Here is an 18,628-nt window from a genome sequence, read left to right as displayed (position 1 = left end):
GCTCCTGTCCCGGGGCCGAGGTCGCCGCGCCGGCTCCGGCGGGGCTCGGGGCGGCTCGGGCGCTGCGCTCTGTGCAGTTATTGGCCGGGACTCTGTGTGCCGCTGTCGGCCAATGATGGAGCGGGGGGGAACTGGCGGCCCGGCCCCGCTCCGAGCCGGGATGAGGCGCAGACGGTCTCAGAGAGACTCTGCGAGTGAGTCACCGCCGAGCCCGCCGAGCAATGCCCGGCTCCCCGCCGCCGCCGCCGCTTCCCGGGGCCGCTGGGCAGCGGCATGAGGGGGCGAGCTGAGAGTTTCTAGCCGGGGCGGGGGGCGAAGCGGAGAGCGCGGCCGTCCTGTGCGATGAACGGCGTTGCTGTGAGGAGCCGCGGGGTGACGACGGGGCAGGTACTGAGCCTCTTGCTTTTGTTCGGCGCTTCCGACTGGGTTTCCGCCGCGATTCGCTATGCGATCCCCGAGGAGGCGCGGAGAGGCTCCGCGGTGGGGAACGTGGTAGCCGACCTGGCGCTGGACCTCGGGCGGCTGCCGGGGCGCCGATTGCGGGTGGTGTCCGGCGGCAACAAGAAGTACTTCGGGGTGGATCTGACGAGCGGGGCGCTGCTGGTGAACGAGAGGATAGATCGGGAGGAGCTTTGCGGCGCGCTCTCTCCCTGCTCCCTCGGCTTTGAGATCGTGGTGGAAAACCCGCTCGAGCTGTACAGCGGCACCGTAGAGATCCAGGACATCAATGACAACGACCCGGTTTTTCCCAGCAGCCAGGCGAGGCTGGAAATCAGTGAGTCGGTGGCTGCCGGAGCGCGCTTCCCGCTAGAGAGCGCGCAAGATCCCGATGTGGGAATTAACTCTTTGCAGACCTACCAGCTCAGCGCCAACCCGAACTTTGCGCTCGACGTGCAGACGAGGGTGGATGGCAGCAAGTACGCAGAATTGGTGTTAGAGAAGGAGCTGGACAGGGAGGAGCAAAGGGAGCTGAATTTGGTCTTGACTGCGCTGGATGGAGGCAGCCCGCCACGGTCGGCCCACGTGCAGATCCACATTGATGTTGTAGATGCCAACGATAATGCCCCGGTCTTCAACCAGTCCACCTATAAGGCGAGTGTGAGGGAGAACACGCCCAGCGGTACCCTGGTCGCCAAGATCAGTGCGTACGACCTGGATGATGGGCCCAATGGAGACATCATCTACTCCTTCAGCAGCCACACCCCCGCCAAGGTACGAGAACTCTTTGCTCTGGACTCAGCCACAGGGGAGTTGAGGGTCAAGGGACAGCTGGACTATGAGGAAACAAAGTTGTACGAGATTTACTTACAGGCTAAAGACAAGGGAGCCGTTCCTGGTGTGGCTCATTGCAAAGTGCTGGTGGAAGTCGTGGATGTGAATGACAATGCTCCAGAGGTGACAGTGACTTCTGTGTACAGCCCTGTGCCTGAAGATGCAGCCCCAGGGACGGTCGTAGCTCTGCTGAGTGTTACAGACTTGGACTCCCATGACAATGGCCTGGTGAACTGTTTTATTTCCCCTGGGATCCCGTTCATGCTCAGCTCCTCCCTCAAAAATTACTACACGTTGAAAACAGAAGGAGCTCTGGACCGGGAAAAGGCAGCAGAGTATAACATCACTATCACAGCCAAGGACTCGGGCTCGCCACCCTTGTCTGCAGTAAAACACATCCTGGTGCAGGTGTCAGATGTCAATGACAATGCTCCCAAGTCATCCCAGGATTCCTATGATGTCTATGTTCCTGAGAACAACATGCCTGGCATCCCCATCCTTAACGTGAGCGCCACGGATCCGGACCTCGGGCACAATGCCCACCTCTCCTATACCCTTTTGGGTGACACCACTTTTGGCCACCTCTTCTCCATCAACCGGGATAACGGCACCCTCTACCTGCTCACCTCCCTGGACCATGAGGACCAGGTGGAGTTCAACATGATGGTGCAGGTCCAGGACGGTGGCTTTCCACCTCTGGCCACTAATGTCTCAGTCAGTGTGTTTGTCACTGACCTCAATGACAATGCCCCAACGGTGCTGTACCCTCACCCCAACACCACCGCCACCTACACCGATGTGGTGGCACCAGGCACTCCTGCCGGCCACATGGTCACCAAGGTGGTGGCGGTGGATGCGGATGCAGGGTACAATGCCTGGATCTCCTACACACTGCTGCAGGCCACTGACCCCAGCCTCTTCTCGGTTGGGCTGCACAACGGGGAGATCTTCACGGCCCGCCAGCTCCGCGAGGATGACGCTCCCGAGCACACCTTAGTCATCCTGCTGAAAGACCATGGGGAGCCTGTGCTGTCCACCAGTGCCACCATCTCCATCTCTGTGGCCGAGACGGTCAAGGAGGTGCTCACTGACCTCACTGATGTGGCACCTGCCAGTGATCCCAGGAGACATGTGACTTTCTATCTCATCCTGGCTGTGATTTTGGTGTCAGCAGCCTTCTTCATCACCATGTTGTCCGTGGGCATCTTCAAGTGCTACAAGTGGAGGCAGTCAAGGGAGCTGTACAACAGCTCCAGGAGCACCACGTACAGGACACCAGGGCCCTTCAACCACATTGATGCTGTGAGGGGTGGCTTCACGCCACCCAGCTTCTACCACCAGGTCTATCTCACCACAGACTCTCGCCAGAGTGATCTCCTGTGTAAAAAGCCCTTCACTTCCAGCCCCTTGGGGAGCCGCCAGGGCACCATAAGGAATGGTGAGCCAGGGCTGTACCACCAGATTGTGGGCACTGCCAGCCGGCTCCCCACACCTGCTGAGGTAACGTAGCTCCTTCCTTGGCGTGTCCCAGTGCTGGGCAGAGCCACGGTTCCTTTGCGCCGTACGCGTGTGTCTGTGTGTTGGGGTTGGGAGGGACATCCAGTCGTGCCACGCCCCTAAAGAGTTCAGCTACAGCTGAACAGGTGTTCTTTGGAGTCAAACGAGCCGTCCTGAGGGCTGATGACTTTTGCACTGTGATGAGCAGGATCGAGTGAGTCAGTTTCCTCATGCTGGCAATCATGCGTCTTTTGGAGGCAGTTTTGGGTGCGCCTTGCATGAGTAAGCGGTGGAGGCTGAGGTCAGCTTGAAACCACTTGTTAATCCTTGGCACAAAGTTTGCTGTTAATGGTATTTCCTTCCCTTTGCAAAAGGAGAGCCAAGGGGAGCACTTGCACTGTGGGGGAACGTTGTAATCTCTGTGCGTCGTGACTTGGTGGGGGCCGGAGAGCTGGGGGTGCAGGTGGGGCTGGGAGCTGGGGGTTGGCGTGTCGCCTCTCACAGAGCAGCACGCAGAGCTGATGGATGATCCTGGTTCCTCTGACAGACTGTGGTCACAGAGCAGTCCCTTCCATCTGTGCCGTTCCTCATGTTTGACTCCTGAATGGTTCCGGTTTTATTTCCATGGAAGTTCTGTGCTGATGTTCAATCTAGGGGAGGGGGTGGGATTGCAGACTGCCCCTGTTGCTTGCAGGGTTCTGCTGAGCTGGACTTTGGCTCTGAGCAGGGTGGTGAGTCGTCCACTGAGATGTTGTTCAAAAGCCCTATTACAAGCTCTGCAGGATTCATAATGTGCTGTCTCTGGGTGATGTCTGGTGTCCTGACTGCAGGCTGGAAGGCGTTTGCGCATGGCAGCAGCTTCTGTGCTTCTCCCCGATGAGAATTGTGCTGCTTAATTTGAAAGCTTTCAATTATAGGAATGCTTCAGTCTTCAGAGGTGAGGCCAGGTAGTGGATTCAGTGAAGGGGGAATGTGGATCTGGTGAATTTCCAAGGTCGTTGGTGCTGGTAATTTGTCCTTCCTGGGAGGCAGTGGGTAGGAGTGATTGGTTCCTCAGAGCAGAAGGAAGTGAGGTGCAGCGGAAGCTGTTCAGGGGGTGAGGCTGCGTGTGCTGCCTGCTCAGTGTGGCCAAATCACAGACGGAGGCAGAAACCTCTCAGAATTATTTTATGCCTTTTTATTTTTTTCCCCTGCTTGCGTCACTGCTCAGACTCAGCACTTCTGATTTGTGGCAGGTGAGAATGGCTGCAGCAGCTGCAGGAGCAAGTGTGGGCTGTGCTATGGCGGGGGACAAGGATGTCCCCTGCATTGTGTGGGCTGTGCTATGGCAGGGGACAAGGATGGCCCCTCCACCTAAATGTCCTGACAAGATGCCTTTGGGGATGAGGGCAATAAATGATTTGAGAGTGGGGGTGGAAGGAGGGCAGCAAGCCCCAGCCCTGACTCCCTCCTATCCCCCAGTACTGCACCGGAAGGGCACTGCCAGTGAGAAATCAGCTGGGCTGGCTCTGGGCCCTGGATTTTCAGTCTTTGTGGTGGCAATGGATTGTGTCGAGCCTGCAAAGGCTTTACACCTTGCTCTGCAGGGCACAGCCAGCCCCCAAAAGGGATGCAGGGGGAAGGGTGTTGGCTCTGTCTCTAGCAGGTTGTGTGTCCTGCCATGAGGGATCCTACCCTGCAGGATCTCCAGTGATCCCTGGGTTGTCTGGCTTGCTGCCTTCCCACAGAGTGAGCTCTGACCCTGTGGAATAAGGAACATCTCCATCCATCCCACACACCCCATACCCTTCCTGCCTTGTCCCACTGTCCCCATCCCGAGCTTTGACAGGCCCAAACAGCAGCAGGGTCCCTGTGTAAAGCCCTTGCTCCAGGTCCTTGGTGGCTGAGCCATCTCAGGGCACTGAGGGGTTTCTCTCAGGCTATGTGGGCTTTGCAGGGGCTTCTGCTGAGGCACTGCAGCAGCACCAAACCCATCCCCCGGGGTGCAGCACCCTGTATTGCCATGGAAAGCTCTGTTACCCAGCTGTACTGTCTGGGGCTCAGCCTGGGATGGGGACAGGGCTCATTCCAGAGCCAAGGTTGCCGTGACAGCTTCCTGCTGGTGGCACTGCCCTGGAGGAATGAGTATGTAGCAGAAGGAATCGGTCTCTGTGTGCTGGGGAATGCCTTGTCCGGTGTTTTTCTGCATTGTCTCTTTAAGGCGCCTTCCCCCCTCCTCCGGAGCCGGCGGTAGGTGGGACCTGGGCAGTGTTCTCACCATTCCTAAGGTTCCTCCCGGTGTCTCTCCCTGACTGGCAGCAGGGTGGTCCCGCCTCACGGCTCGGAATAGGCAGGGAGGTGCTGCAGACGGGAGGGAGGACCCCGGACTGCAGCACCTTCACGGTCCCTGCTGTCGGCAGGAGGATGCTGTCCCCGTCGCTGTCCCCGTCGCTGTCCCCCGTGCCGGGCACGGGTGCTCTCAGCCTCTCCCAGCTATTCCCCAGGTCCCTCTGGTGCCCAGGTGGTGGGGACAGGCGGCATCCCAGGCAGGTGCTGGGTCCCCTGTCTGCCACAGCACTGCAACCCCCAGCCCCCAGGGTCTGTGTGCACCCAGGGGAGGGGTAGGGTGGCCTTCAGTGCACCAAGGACAGAAGATGGACAGGGACTGCTTACAAAAGCATACAGTGACAGGATAAGAGGGAATGGTTTTAAACTGACAGAAGGCTTTGATTAGATAACAGGTATAAAAATTCCTCCCTGTGAGGGTGGTGAGGCACTGGTGCAGGCTGCCCAGAGAAGCTGTGGCTGCTGCATCCCTGGAGGTGTTCAAGGCTGGGCTGGATTGAACTCTGAGCAATCTGGTCTAGTGGAAGGTGTCCCTGCCCACGGCAGGAGGTCAGAATGAGATGATTTATAAGGTCCCTTCCAACCCAGGCTATTCTGTGACTCTGAGTGCACAAGGCTTCTGCAGGGATGTGAATGGAACTAAAAGTCTGCAGCTTGCCAATATCGTCTGTGACAGGGAGAGCAGGAAATTACTGTGCTCCCCCCTGGGGAGGCTAAGACCCCTGCTTCTGCCCTCAGGAGACTGACTGCAAAGCGGTACCTGCCACAGAGTATCAGTGTGTGTGTGTCTGCCAGGTGGGAGGCTTGGGCTCCCTTCCCAGTCTGAAATCCTGACCTGGTGGTGTGATCCTGTGGTGATCTAGTGACCTTATTATCTGGCTCTGTGTGTTTGCAGTGATTTGGGTACTGTGAAGACTGACCCCTTCCTTGCCCAGGTTGAGGAAGTGGCTTCCCGTCAGGTGTGCATTGCGAGCAATTGTATTTTGGCTCTGAATGGCTCACCTGCCTTTGCTTTTGCACCTTCAGCTAGCTGCTCCCACGCTGGGCTGGCAGGGGTGGGTGTCCCCCTCCCAGTGCGAGGTGTCCTGGCCGGTGGTGGTACTGGTGGCAGCGATGCCTCACTCAGACAGGCAATCATGGGGTGCAGGCAGCAGCCAAAGCAGTAGCTGAGGGGGAGAAGAGGGGTGAGAGAAGAGCCCCTGGCACCTCGGGGCTCTAACAAGCACCTTTTCATCGGGCATGAAAAGTCCTTTGGCCTGCGTTCATGACAGCTGCCCTTTGTCTGTGGGCACGATGTGAAGCCACCATTGTGGAGGGGGAGCACACAGGGAGGGCTTGTACCTTGCTTCCAGGCTGCCAGGACGTGCAGTTTCCCTGTGAACGCAGAGCGAGCTGTCGGAGCAAGTGAGTCAGGCTGGCAGAGGGGAGGCCGGGGGTGGCAGCCCCGCTGTTGCCGGCTCAGGCCCCTCTTCCCGCACCTCCGGAGCCACTGCTGGCCGAGAGGGGATGGAGCTCTCGGCCAATTGGGCGCTGATCTGAAGCGAGGGGGGGAAAATCTGCTTCTCCCCCACCCCCCCTCCCACCTCCGCGCTGGGGCTGTGATTCAGTTCCCCTCCCCCAGCCCACCCCCTCTGCTTGGAGGCTGACAGTTGGAGCCGCAGCCTGCCGGAGCCCCGGAGCTGTTTTCTAAGCCGTGCAAGAGAGACCCAGGGATTTATTCGCAGTTCCTCAGTGCCTGCCGTGTCCCGGGCCGGATGCGCACGGACATGGAGAGTGCCAGCCTCCAGCGACCCGCCTGGAAATGGCAAGTACTGAGTTTGTTTTTGCTCTGCGGCTGGGGCCGGGGCTCCGGGCAGATCCACTACTCGGTGGTTGAGGAGTCAGAGTTGGGAACCGTGGTGGGGAACGTGGCCCGGGACCTGGGCTTGAAGGTGGAGGAGCTGCCGGGTCGCAGGCTGCGCCTGGGCTCAGAGGAGAGCTTGCGCTACTTCGCCGTGCGCCTGGACAGCGGTGCGCTGGTGGTGAGCCAGCGGCTGGACCGCGAGCGGCTGTGCGGAGCAGCTGCCAGCTGCGTGCTGTCGGTGCAGGTGGTGGCAGAGAACCCCCTGCAGCTCTTCCGCCTGGAAGTGGAGATCCTGGATCTGAATGACAACTCCCCGAGCTTCCCCACCGCTCACCGCACCCTGCGCATCGCCGAGTCTGCCACGGTGGCTGCGCGCTTCCCCCTGGAGAGCGCACAGGACCCCGACGTGGGCACCAATGCCGTGAGCTCCTACCGGCTGAGCCCCAACTCCCACTTCTCCCTGGATGTCAAGCAGCAGCCGGATGGCAAACTCTTCCCGGAGCTGGTGCTGGAGCGTGCCCTGGACCGGGAAGAGCAGCCCGAGGTGCAGCTGGTGCTGACAGCAGTGGACGGGGGAAGCCCAGCGCGCTCGGGCACGGCGCAGATAACGGTCCAGGTCCTGGATGTCAATGACAACGCTCCCACCTTTGACCGCACCACGTACAAGGTGAAGGTCCCGGAGAACACACCTGTGGGGGCTGTGCTCCTCCGGGTCAATGCGTCTGACCCCGATGAGGGTCCCAATGGGGAGACACAGTACTCCTTCGGGGTTCACACCTCCGACTCGGTGCGGAGGCTCTTTGCCCTGGATCCCCGCTCCGGTGAGGTCCGGGTGAGTGGGGCGCTGGACTTTGAGGAATCCCGTTTCTATGAGATCTATGTGCGAGCCCACGATGGAGGGGTCCCGGAGATGGAGGGCAATTGTGTGCTGCAGGTACAAGTAGAGGATGCCAATGACAACCCCCCGGAGGTGCTGCTCACTTCCCTGTTGAATCCGGTGCCAGAAGATACCCCACCCGAGACTGTCGTGGGGCTCTTCAATGTACGGGACCGAGACTCGGGGGCCAACGGGGATGTGAGTTTGGAGATCTCTCCCGATGTGCCTTTTGCCATCAGGTCCCTTCAGAACCACTTCTCCCTGGTCACCCAGAAGAGCCTGGACCGGGAATCTACCTCACAGTATGCAGTGGAGCTGATCGCTCAGGATGGTGGCTCTCCTGCCCTCACCACCACACTCACGCTGCTCCTCAATATATCTGATGTAAATGACAACCCCCCACGCTTCTCGCAGCCCTCCTACGATGCCTTTCTCCAGGAGAACAACCCGCCTGGCTCCCTGCTGTGCACCGTCTCTGCCTCAGATCCTGACGACGGGGCTAATTCCCGGCTTGTTTACTCCATAGAGAGTGGCCAAGTGCAGGATGCCCCCATCTCTTCCTTTGTCCACATCAACCCTGACAATGGTAACCTCTATGCTCAGCGCACCTTCGACTTTGAGCTGCTGCAGGTTCTGCCAGTGTCTGTGGTTGTGAGGGACTCGGGGTCCCCCCCTCTCTATGCCAATGTTACTGTCTACATCTTTGTGCTGGACCAGAATGACCATGCTCCCACCATCCTGTACCCTGCCAGTGACAGCGATGTGCCGGCACCCCAGAGGGTCCCACTGTCTGCCCCACCGGGCTACCTGGTGGCCAAGGTGACAGCAGTGGATGCAGATGCTGGGCACAATGCCTGGCTCTCGTACCGACTGTTGCCACAGTCCACCGACCCCTCCTTGTTCCACGTGTCGCTGTACACCGGGGAGGTGCGGACCGCGCGTGCCTTCCAGGACAGCGACATGGCAGTGCAGCAGCTCCTTGTCCTGGTGATGGACAACGGTGACCCTCCGCTCTCCAGCACTGCCACCGTCACTGTGGCCCTGGACGAGGCAGCCCTGGAGGAGAGCTTCAAGCCTCAGGATTTCCTGGCTGGTACCAAGGAGAAGCCGGACCTGACCTTCTACCTGATCATCGCTCTGGGAGCCATTAGCACGGTGGCACTGGCTACCGTCACCCTCCTGGTCGCCCGGTGCCTCCGGCGCAGGGGCCGTGCCGCCGTCTCACCCTACTGCTGCTGCTGGCTCAGCGAGTCGCCCTCCCGGGACTTCTGCAAGCACTCCAGCCCCAAGCTCCAGCTCAGCTCCGACGGTACCCTTAAGTACATGGAGGTCACGCTGCGACCCACCGACTCCCCGTCGCAGTGCTACAGCACCTGCTTCTCCCCCGGCTCCGAGCGGAGCGACTTCACCTTCCTGCGGCCCTGCCCAACCCCCGCCACCCTGCCGAGGGCAAGCGGGGCTTTCCTGCCCGCCGCGGGCACGCTGCGGGACCGCGGCCAGGTGAGCGGCGATGCCGGGGCGGGTCCGGCGCTGCCGGGCGCTCCGACGGCGCGGTCCCCGCGGGGGGCGCGGAGCGGCCGCGCCGGTTCGCGGCGCGCGGCGGCGGCGCGCGGGCCGTGATTGGCGCCGGTGTTGCTGTCCTGGGGAAGGAGCGCGGCGATTGGAGCGGCGCCGCCGCGCGCGCAGCCAATGGCGGGGCGGCTGCGCGGCCGCGCTCCCCCCGCCCCGTCGAGCCGCGTCCGCCCCAAACAATGAATGGGAGCGGCGAGCGCTGAGCGCGGCCCCCGGCGCCGAGGGCATCGCTCCCCGGCCGGCCACCCGGCAAGGATGCCGAGGGCAGGGCAGGCGCGCCGGTCCCTGGGGCTGCCGCGTGTCTTCTCCTTCTGTTTGTTCTTGCACAGCTCATCTGCTCAGATCCGATACAGCATCCCGGAGGAGCTCACACGGGGTGCCTTTGTGGGCAATATCGCCAAGGACCTGGGCACCGATGTGGCTAAACTGGCGGCAGCTAATCTGCAGGTACTGTCGGATTCGGATTCCCAGTACTTCTCCGTCAATGTGAACACCGGTGTTATTATGGTCAGCGAGAGAATAGACAGGGAGCAGCTTTGTGGGCAGAACCCACGCTGCTTCCTCCACTTGAAACTTGCCATCGAGAACCCGGTGGAGTTTTACCGAATCGAGGTGGAGATCCTGGACATCAATGACAACCCCCCGCAGTTCCCCAGCGATGAGGTGTCCTTGCGCATCTACGAGCTGGCGTCTCTGGGTGCCCGCTTCCCCATCCAGCCAGCCCAGGACCCCGACGTGGGCACCAACACCTTGCAGACCTATCACCTGAGTGCCAACGACAACTTCAACCTCAACGTGAAGGCCCGCACTGATGGTGGGAAGTTCCCTGAGCTGGTGCTGGAGCGGGCCCTGGACCGGGAATTCAGAGCTTTCCACTACCTGGTCCTGACTGCTGAGGACGGGGGCTCTCCCCCACAGTCCAGCAAGATACGCATCACTATTCAGGTCCTGGATGCCAATGACAACCACCCGGTCTTTGACAGACCATCATACGGAGCACGCTTGGTGGAGAACTCGCCGCTGGGCACCCTCGTGGTGAAGTTAAATGCCACGGATGTGGACGAAGGACCCAATGGAGACATCCGCTACTCCCTCAGTAGCCACAACTCAGCTGCCTTACGCCAGATCTTTGCCATCGATGAGCAGACTGGGGAGATTCGGGTCCAGGGCAACCTGGACTTTGAGGAGGCGACGGTGTATGAGATCGAAGTGGAGGCCAAGGACATGGGGTCGCCCACGATGGAGGAGCACTGCAGCGTGGTGGTGGAAATCACGGATGTCAATGACAACGCCCCTGAGGTCATTCTCACCTCCTTCTCAAGCACCCTGAGCGAGGATGCACTGCCGGGCACAGTGGTGGCCGTGATACACGTCAGAGACAGGGACTCTGGCGAGCAGGGCAAGGTCCTGTGTCACGTGTCTCCAGATCTTCCCTTCCAGCTGCGTAAGGACTACGAGCACCAGTACTCGCTGCTCACCAGCACCCGTCTGGACCGGGAGCACGTTGCCTACTACAACGTCACCGTCTCTGCCTCGGACCTGGGCAATCCGCCCCTCTCCCGCCACACCATCTTGCCAATCACCCTGATAGATGTCAATGACAACGCTCCCCAGTTTGAGCAAGCGTCCTATGAAGTGCTGGTGGCAGAAAACAATCCAGTGGGCAGCGTGCTGGTTACAGTCTCTGCTGCCGACCCCGACTCGGAGCAGAATTCCCGCCTGTCCTACTCCATCCTGCGAGCTGGTGGGACAGATCCAGGCCTGGATCCTACTCGCTACCTCTCGATACATCCCACGAATGGGCAGGTCACCGCCAAATTCCCTTTTGACTATGAGCAAACCACCTATCTCCAGTTCCACGTGGAGGTCTCTGATGGTGGCTCCCCGGCCCTGAGGAACAGAACACTGGTTCATGTTTTTGTAGTGGACCAGAACGACAATGCCCCACAGGTGCATTTCCCCAGGGCTGGGGAGGACTCTGCTACTCAGCTCCGAATTTCCCCCTCCATCGTCCCTCCTGCCCTCATCACCAAGGTGGTGGCAATAGATGCGGACTCGGGGCGCAATGCCTGGCTGTCCTACCACCTCGTGGAAGCCACAGACCTGGGGCTTTTCAGCGTGGCCCTGCGTTCCGGGGAGGTCCGGATCATGCGGGCTCTGCAGGAGACGGACGCCTCCGAGCACGAACTGCTGGTGGTGGTGCGGGATGCCGGGGAGCCCCCGCTCTCCACAGCTGTCACACTGGTGGTGCTGGTGGAGGAAAAGGGTCCGGAGGCCCTGCAGGGCTCCGAGGCTCAGGCCGCTGATGGTGGGGGCTTGCCCAGTATTACGCTTTATCTGATTGTATCCCTGGTGCTCATCTCCACCGTCTCGCTGGTGGCACTGGCAGCGCTGGGCATTCGGTGCCTCCGGCGGGGCTCTGCACCTGCCAGCCAGGGCGGCTGCGTGGAGAGCGTGAACACGCTTCAGCCTCCTCCCAGCCACATCTTTGGGCACTTTCACTATGAGCCTAAGAAAGGGGACACTGTGATGGGCGTGCCGGTGACAGCTACGGCACCCCCAGCCCCTCGTTACCGCTCCTGCTTTTCGCCTGTCTCGGATATCAGCGAGTTCATGTTTGTGAAACCCTCCGCGGATCCCACCCTGTGCAGCGAGGTGAGCTCGGGGGTGTGGTCTCCGACCTGAACACAAGCCCGGTGTTGGCGGGGCTCGGCCCCGAACCGGCCGGCTTTGGGGAGGGGGTGTCCGCCGGTGCCCGGTGCCAGCAGCCGGGCGGGGCGGAGCGGGTTCCCCCCCCGCTGCCGGGAGTCCCCGGCGCCCCCCCGGCGCTGCGGGGGCGGAGTGGCGGCAGCGGGGGAAGGGGAGGGCTACGCCGTGCGTATTTTGGGGAAGGCGGTGAGATGGAGAAGGGGAGGAGGAGGGAGAGAAAAAGGAGGAGGCGGAGGAGGAGGGGGCTGTGGAGAGACGTAAAACTGTCACTGGGCCCGTCCCCTCCGCTCGCCGACTTTGTGTGTCTTTGCGTGTCGAGAAGCGGTTCAGCCGGCCGGGCTGCGGTCGCCCCCTCCCCCGCCTCCTCCATCCCTCCCTGTCCGGCTCCGGCGGCTCCGGCGGCGGCTTCCTCCCTGCACAGGCGGCTCGGACCCCCCCGGGGCGCAGGGGTTCCGGCTGCCGGGGCCGGCCGCGGGGGCGGGGAGGAGGGGGAGGCTGCGCCGCTCCTCTCCGCGCTGCTCCGTTCGCACAGCCGGCCCGGGATGCTCGCGGGACAGAGTTTGCCATGGCAGCTCCCGCTGCTGCTCGCAGCCCTCTCCTGCCTGCCGGCTCCCAGCTGCGCCCAGCTCCACTACTCCGTGCCCGAGGATCGCGAGCCGGGCTTCTCTGTGGGCGACCTGGCCAAGGACTTGGGGGTGGAGGTGCGGAGCCTGGCCGCCCGCAACCTGCGCCTGGTGAGCGAGGGTGGGCAGCGGCACTTCCAGGTGGACCTGGCGGCAGGTGTGCTGCTGCTGGACAGCAGGCTGGACCGGGAGGCACTGTGTGGGCAGAGCCCCACGTGCTCTCTGCACCTCCAACTCGTCATGGAGAACCCCCTCCAGCTCCACCGGGTTGAGGTGGACGTCCTGGACGTGAACGACAACGCGCCCCAGTTCCCCAAGCCAGAGGTGGTGCTGGAGATCACTGAGGTAGCCAACCCTGGGACTCGGCTGCCCTTGGAAGTAGCAGAAGACCCAGATATGGGCACCAACTCCATCTCCACCTACGAGCTCAGCCCCAGCAAGCATTTTGCCCTGAGCATCAACGTGAGAGGAGATGGTGTTAAAATGCCCGAGATCGTACTTGAAAAAGCACTGGATAGAGAGAAAGTGCCTGTTCATCACCTAACACTGACAGCCCTGGATGGAGGGAATCCTGTGAAATCTGGCACTGCCAGGGTTACCATCCATGTCTTGGATGCAAATGACAACCCTCCTGTCTGTGACCCACCCATATCCAAGGTACTTCTGGAGGAGAATGTGCCAGTGGGCACTCTGGTCACCAAGCTGAATGTCACTGACCTGGATGAAGGTCCCAACGGGGATGTGGAATATTCTTTTAAAACCAGCAATAATGCACCTGGTAAATTCACCAAACTGTTCTCCTTAGATGCCCGTACAGGGGAGATCAGAACCAAAGCCCCTCTGGATTATGAGGAATCCAGTGCTTACGAGATTGCAGTTCGAGCCAGGGACAAGGGATCCCCAGCCATGGAAGGCCACTGCCACCTGCGAGTGGAATTAATTGATATCAACGATAACAGCCCAGAGATCGTGCTGACCTCTGTCTCCAGCCCAGTGCAGGAGGATGCAGCCCCAGGCACGGTGATCGCCCTCATTGGTGTGAAGGACAGCGATTCGGGTGACAACGGGCAGGTCCGTCTGCAGATAGCAAAAGAGCTCCCGTTTAAACTGGTGTCATCTTTTAAAGAGCATTTCTCGCTGGTCACCAGTGGTCCCCTTGATCGGGAGAAGGCCAGTGGATACAACATCACAGTGAGGGCTGTGGATTCAGGGTCCCCCCAGAGGGCCACACAAAAAACCTTTTATCTCCGCATTGCTGACGTGAATGATAACGCACCGAATTTCTCCAGCCCTTTTGATACAGCTCACGTTCAGGAAAACTCCCTCCCTGGAACTTCTGTCTTTTCAGTGTCAGCATCAGATCCCGATGAGGGTAGCAATGCCAAGCTGTCTTACTCCATCCTGGACAATGGGATGCAGGATGCACCTATCTCAACCTACTTCCGAATCGATCAGGACAATGGCACCATCTACACTGTGCGTGCTCTGGATTATGAGCAGGACAAGGTGTTCCAGGTGCCTGTGGAGGTGAAGGATGCTGGGTCTCCTGCTCTCAGTAGCACTACTGTGGTCCATGTGTTTGTCCTGGATGAGAATGACAATGCTCCCAGCATTGTCTACCCGTCTGTCCCCAAGGGCTCTGCCTTCCACCAAGCCATCCCAGCCTTGGCAGAGCCTGGCTATCTGGTAACTAAAGTTGTAGCAGTTGATGCTGACAGTGGCCATAATGCCTGGCTGTCCTACCAGCTGCAGGAGTCTGCTGAGGCTTTGCCTTTCCAAGTGGAACGCCGTTCTGGAGAGATAAGGGTTGCACAGGCTCTCAGGGAGTCAGAAGATTCCCACAGGCTGGTGGTGGAAGTGAGGGACAATGGCACGCCGTCCCTCTCGGCCTCCGTGGTAATAGTCATTTCTCCGGAGGAAAACAGCGTGCAGGACTTCTCCAAGTCCTTGGACCTCCCCCAGCCTTCTTCCGAGGATACCAACCTAACTCTTTACCTCATCATCTCCTTGGTGTCCATCTCCATCGTGTCCTGTGTGATGTTCGGGCTGGTGGCTGCCCGGTGTCTCAAGGCTGGCAGTGCCAGCTGGACCTTTGCGGGTTGCTGCCGAGGGACTGGCCGCAAGCCTGCCTCCCATTTCCGAGGGCAGATGAAGCCAGATGGCTTCATCAAGTACCTGGACGTGGGAGCAGCGGGCTTGACCTCCCAGGCACAGAATTACACCTCTTGTTTCTCGCCCATGTCCGAGCAGAGCGATTTCCTCTTTGTAAAGCCCTTCAGCCATTCTAGCACTGCGGAGACCGTGGCTGCCTATGAGCAGGTGACCAGCGCCTTAGCGAGTCCCTGCGATGGGGTAAGAGATGGCTGTTCCTTACTGTCCTCTCTGCCGAGTGCAACAGTTTGGCATATCCAGGTCACTTGGCTCTTCTCTGTCTGTCCTTCCTCCTGAGACGGTGGCCTCAGGGCACACGTGTCACTGTCACCTCCTGGGAGGTGGCAGGTGAAAGTTTTGGCTGGGTTTGGTGGAGGTGGGGGAAGGGGCTGAGCAGCGTTACAGAATCAAAGACTCTGTGTTTGTAGCAGTGGAGAGTTTCCCCTTGGCCCCGCTCGTACATGTTTCTATTTAAAGTGATTCTTAGCATGATCAGGAACAGGTTTTCTGGGGGTTTAACTTCTTGGTTCTGTTTAACCCATTTTTCCCACATGGCACATGAGCTGTGGTGCGGAGGAGGTTATCTGAAAGGAAAGTCTGCCTGTGTTTCTTTTGCTCAGTTTTAGAGATGCCGTGTAGAAATTTCTCATTTCTCAAACCCCAAGTGTTATTAATTACTGACTGTGCCTCGGCCAGGGATCATTTTCCAGCTTGGTCATGTTGAGCGAGCAGCTGAATTCGGTATTCAGCACTAAAATACTGAAACGTCAGGAGTGACATTATTCACAAAGATCCTGGTGACCTTATGTGCCCTTGGCTTGAAGAGGCTGACGAGCGGCAAGCTTTGAAAACTTGAGCTGTTTGTACTCAGATGCCTAAATATAGATGTAGGTGACTGTGTTTAGCTGGAGCTTTTATAACTTTGGGATATAAAAAGTAAAGCAATTTTGTGTCACAAATGCCTGCCCTAAATTTGAAAATTGTAATTACAACAGGAATTCAAAATATGGAAGGGCTACTCAAAATATTGGGAAGGGCTTATCTAGTGCAGTATTGTGTGCCAGCGTGTGCAAAAATGCGTCTCTGAAAACTGGAGGGCAAGTCTTTCAACAGCTTCATTTGCATGCAGCATGGGGACCAGTGGGGCATCTATTTTAGGGGAGTAATTTATTCTAATATCTTCTTTCATGAGTATCATCAAAGCTGCAGAGAAATTAGTGAGAGCACATCTCCTAAATAAAAATCTAGGTCAGCTCTACTCGTCTTCACTTTTCCTTAGTAATTGCATGTACAAGCAGAATAATCCTATAAAACTGATGTTCCACTATGTATGGGCTATGAACTGCTCCTTCCTAAAATAGCTGAGGGAAGCATTGTCCTTTCCAGGTAGTATGTCATCACTCTGGAGTTCATTAAGATGATCATGATTTTCGGAAGTGTGTGTGTTTTCCCGACAGAAACAGTTGTGCTATTTAGTGCTCTCCACAAAGGCATGATTCAAACAGGAATATACAAGCTTGCTCCATGTCCTTCCTCATTTACAAAATGTTCATTGTCTGGTTGTAAAATAACACGGGCAGAGAGTGATATGGGGGTTTATTAATGAGGTTACAAAGTGTGCTGCTGTGTCTGAAGGTTATTGTGTCTCCTAAACAAATAATGCTTTTTCCTCTTGCTGTCGGAAGTTTATTCTTTTTTCTGTGGACAGAAAAATATTGTAGTGCTCCAAGGCCACAACAGCCAGGAAAAGTCATTCAAATATCATGCATAAAAACAAGATCTCAGGCAGGCCTTTTTAAGGACAGAAGAAGGAAAGATTAGGAAGGTCTGTTACCATTTTTACCTTAGAGTATTGAGAGCATCTTTCTCAGTATCAATTAACTCTGCCACCCCCTCACACCCCCTTCCTCCTCCAAGCTCATTACTGTGGTACCACTGCTCCTGCTGAATTCGTGCCCTTATCAGTTTATTTCATGCTTCATTTCTTTCACAGCCTGGTTTCCTGAGCTGCTTTGGAAGATTATTCTCTGAACAGTTTTTGTCATGCCTTTTGGTATTCATGCTGCTTCAGAAATACTCAGGAAAAGGGGAGGGGGAGCTTTCTCTTTGTTCTAATTGATTTGCTTCACTTGGACAGAACATGCTGATATTCCAGACTGAAATAATCCAGGATCAGTTCACTTTCATTTTCAAAGGCAAGAATGGAGGTATTAAAACTCTTCTTTTTCTTTGCAGCAAGCTCAACCTAACACAGACTGGCGCTTCTCTCAGACCCAGAGACCTGGAACAAGTGGGTAAGTGGCTCCTTCTTTTCATTTATCTGTGGGATGAAGATTTCTTTTCTTGGTGTGCCACTTTCAGTGTTGAAAAGTCCATGAGTGGCAGCTCTGAGAGAGGCTGTCCCTGTCATTGATGGAATTACAGAGATGAAATAGGGCTGCTCTTGTGTCAGCTGTGTTTGGTGGGGCTGTGGCAGCTGCTCTTGGCAGTGGTGTGTCTGGGTTTGGTGTCTGCTCCTCAGGAACTGGAAGGAACTCCAGGTGAAGTCAGGAGATGGCTGGAGGACTGGACAATGGGTTTCACAGAGAAAGGGCTTTTTGCTAAAGCAGATGCTGAGCATGTAAATTCCTTCCTGAGTCAAAAATCTCAATGCCTCTCCCTTCATGGAGGCCACTGGAAATCACTCCCTGTACCAGCCATGGAGCCTTGAGCTCTGTGCTGCTCACAGAGCCACAGGATGGGTCAGGGGAGGGAAACACAGAGCTTCACCTGCTCCCACCTCCCTGCTCAGCAGGCTCATCCCAGGGCTCTCAGCACAGGATTGTGTCCAGACAGTTCTGGAATATCCCCAGTGAGGGAGATTCCAGCACCTCTCAGCGTGTGAGGTCAGCAGAGAGGCCCCAGGTGAGTGCCCTGCTCCTGGCCGGGGCTCTCTTGCCTCTGGCCCACCAATGTTTGCTTGTCTTGGTGCACAGTGAGAGACCACTGACAACAAAATCTTGTTTTTTGCCTCTCCCATCTTTTCTCCTGGTTCATGGACAGGGATCCCCTTCAGAGGGTGAACTCCCTTGAAAGAGAGAACTTTAACTGAATTCCACCTTTCTCTGTGAATACCCAACCAGAGGTTACTGTGTATGAGCAGACTGGCTCCAGGATCATTTATGTGTGAAAGAATTATATCTTTTGGGGCATACCTGAGGGTTATACTCTTTGAATAACCAGGAGTAAATCTGGGTGATGTCCTTGCTCATCTGGCTGGCTCAGGCACTGTGTCTCTGTGCTTTGTCACTCTTGGTGGCCACTTGGGCAGCTCCTGTGGAGTTTAAAATGCTGACATGGGAGTAGTGGGTGCTGGGTGGATTTTGGTGTCAGAGCTTGCAGTTAAACATCTGCAGCAGCTGCTTGTGCCTGACTCTTTCCCTGGGTCTAGCTCAATAATTTATCTTATCAGAAAATTAAGAGATTGCTATAGCCAACTTGTTGAAGTGATTAAACTTTGCTATTCCAGCTGATAAAGCTGAAATGGAGTGAGGGTTTGATGTAATTAGATTAAGTGTTCATAGTGGAAGCTGGCCTTGGACTTTAAAGCAAAGCTATAGCTGGAATTGTTTCTCAGGGGTCTGTTGAGCTCCCCATCACTGACAACATTTTAATCAAGGAAAATCTTCCTTAGCATTTCCGCTCTGGTTGAAATGACAATTAACAAAGCCCTGCTAATGCAGAAGTGCAGCACAGCTGCTGTGATTGTTCTGCTGTGAG

General features: G+C 57.4%; 1 protein-coding gene across 19 annotated transcripts in view; it reads left to right on the top strand.

The window, feature by feature from the left end:
- The window catches only part of LOC134424614 (protocadherin gamma-A4-like), a 261,717-nt gene that overhangs the window by 220,870 nt on the left and 22,219 nt on the right, over positions 1-18,628 (top strand). For 12 of the 19 annotated variants that reach the window (XM_063168480.1, XM_063168479.1, XM_063168482.1 and 9 more), the window contains exon 2: positions 17,105-17,163. In XM_063168480.1, coding sequence (XP_063024550.1) covers positions 17,105-17,163 — 59 coding nt within the window. The other 7 variants (XM_063168496.1, XM_063168497.1, XM_063168494.1 and 4 more) reach the window with 7 other exon arrangements.

Source organism: Melospiza melodia, chromosome 14 (assembly GCF_035770615.1).
Source record: "Melospiza melodia melodia isolate bMelMel2 chromosome 14, bMelMel2.pri, whole genome shotgun sequence".
Taxonomy (NCBI): Eukaryota; Metazoa; Chordata; class Aves; order Passeriformes; family Passerellidae; genus Melospiza; species Melospiza melodia.
This window is presented reverse-complemented; position numbering and strand designations above follow the sequence as displayed.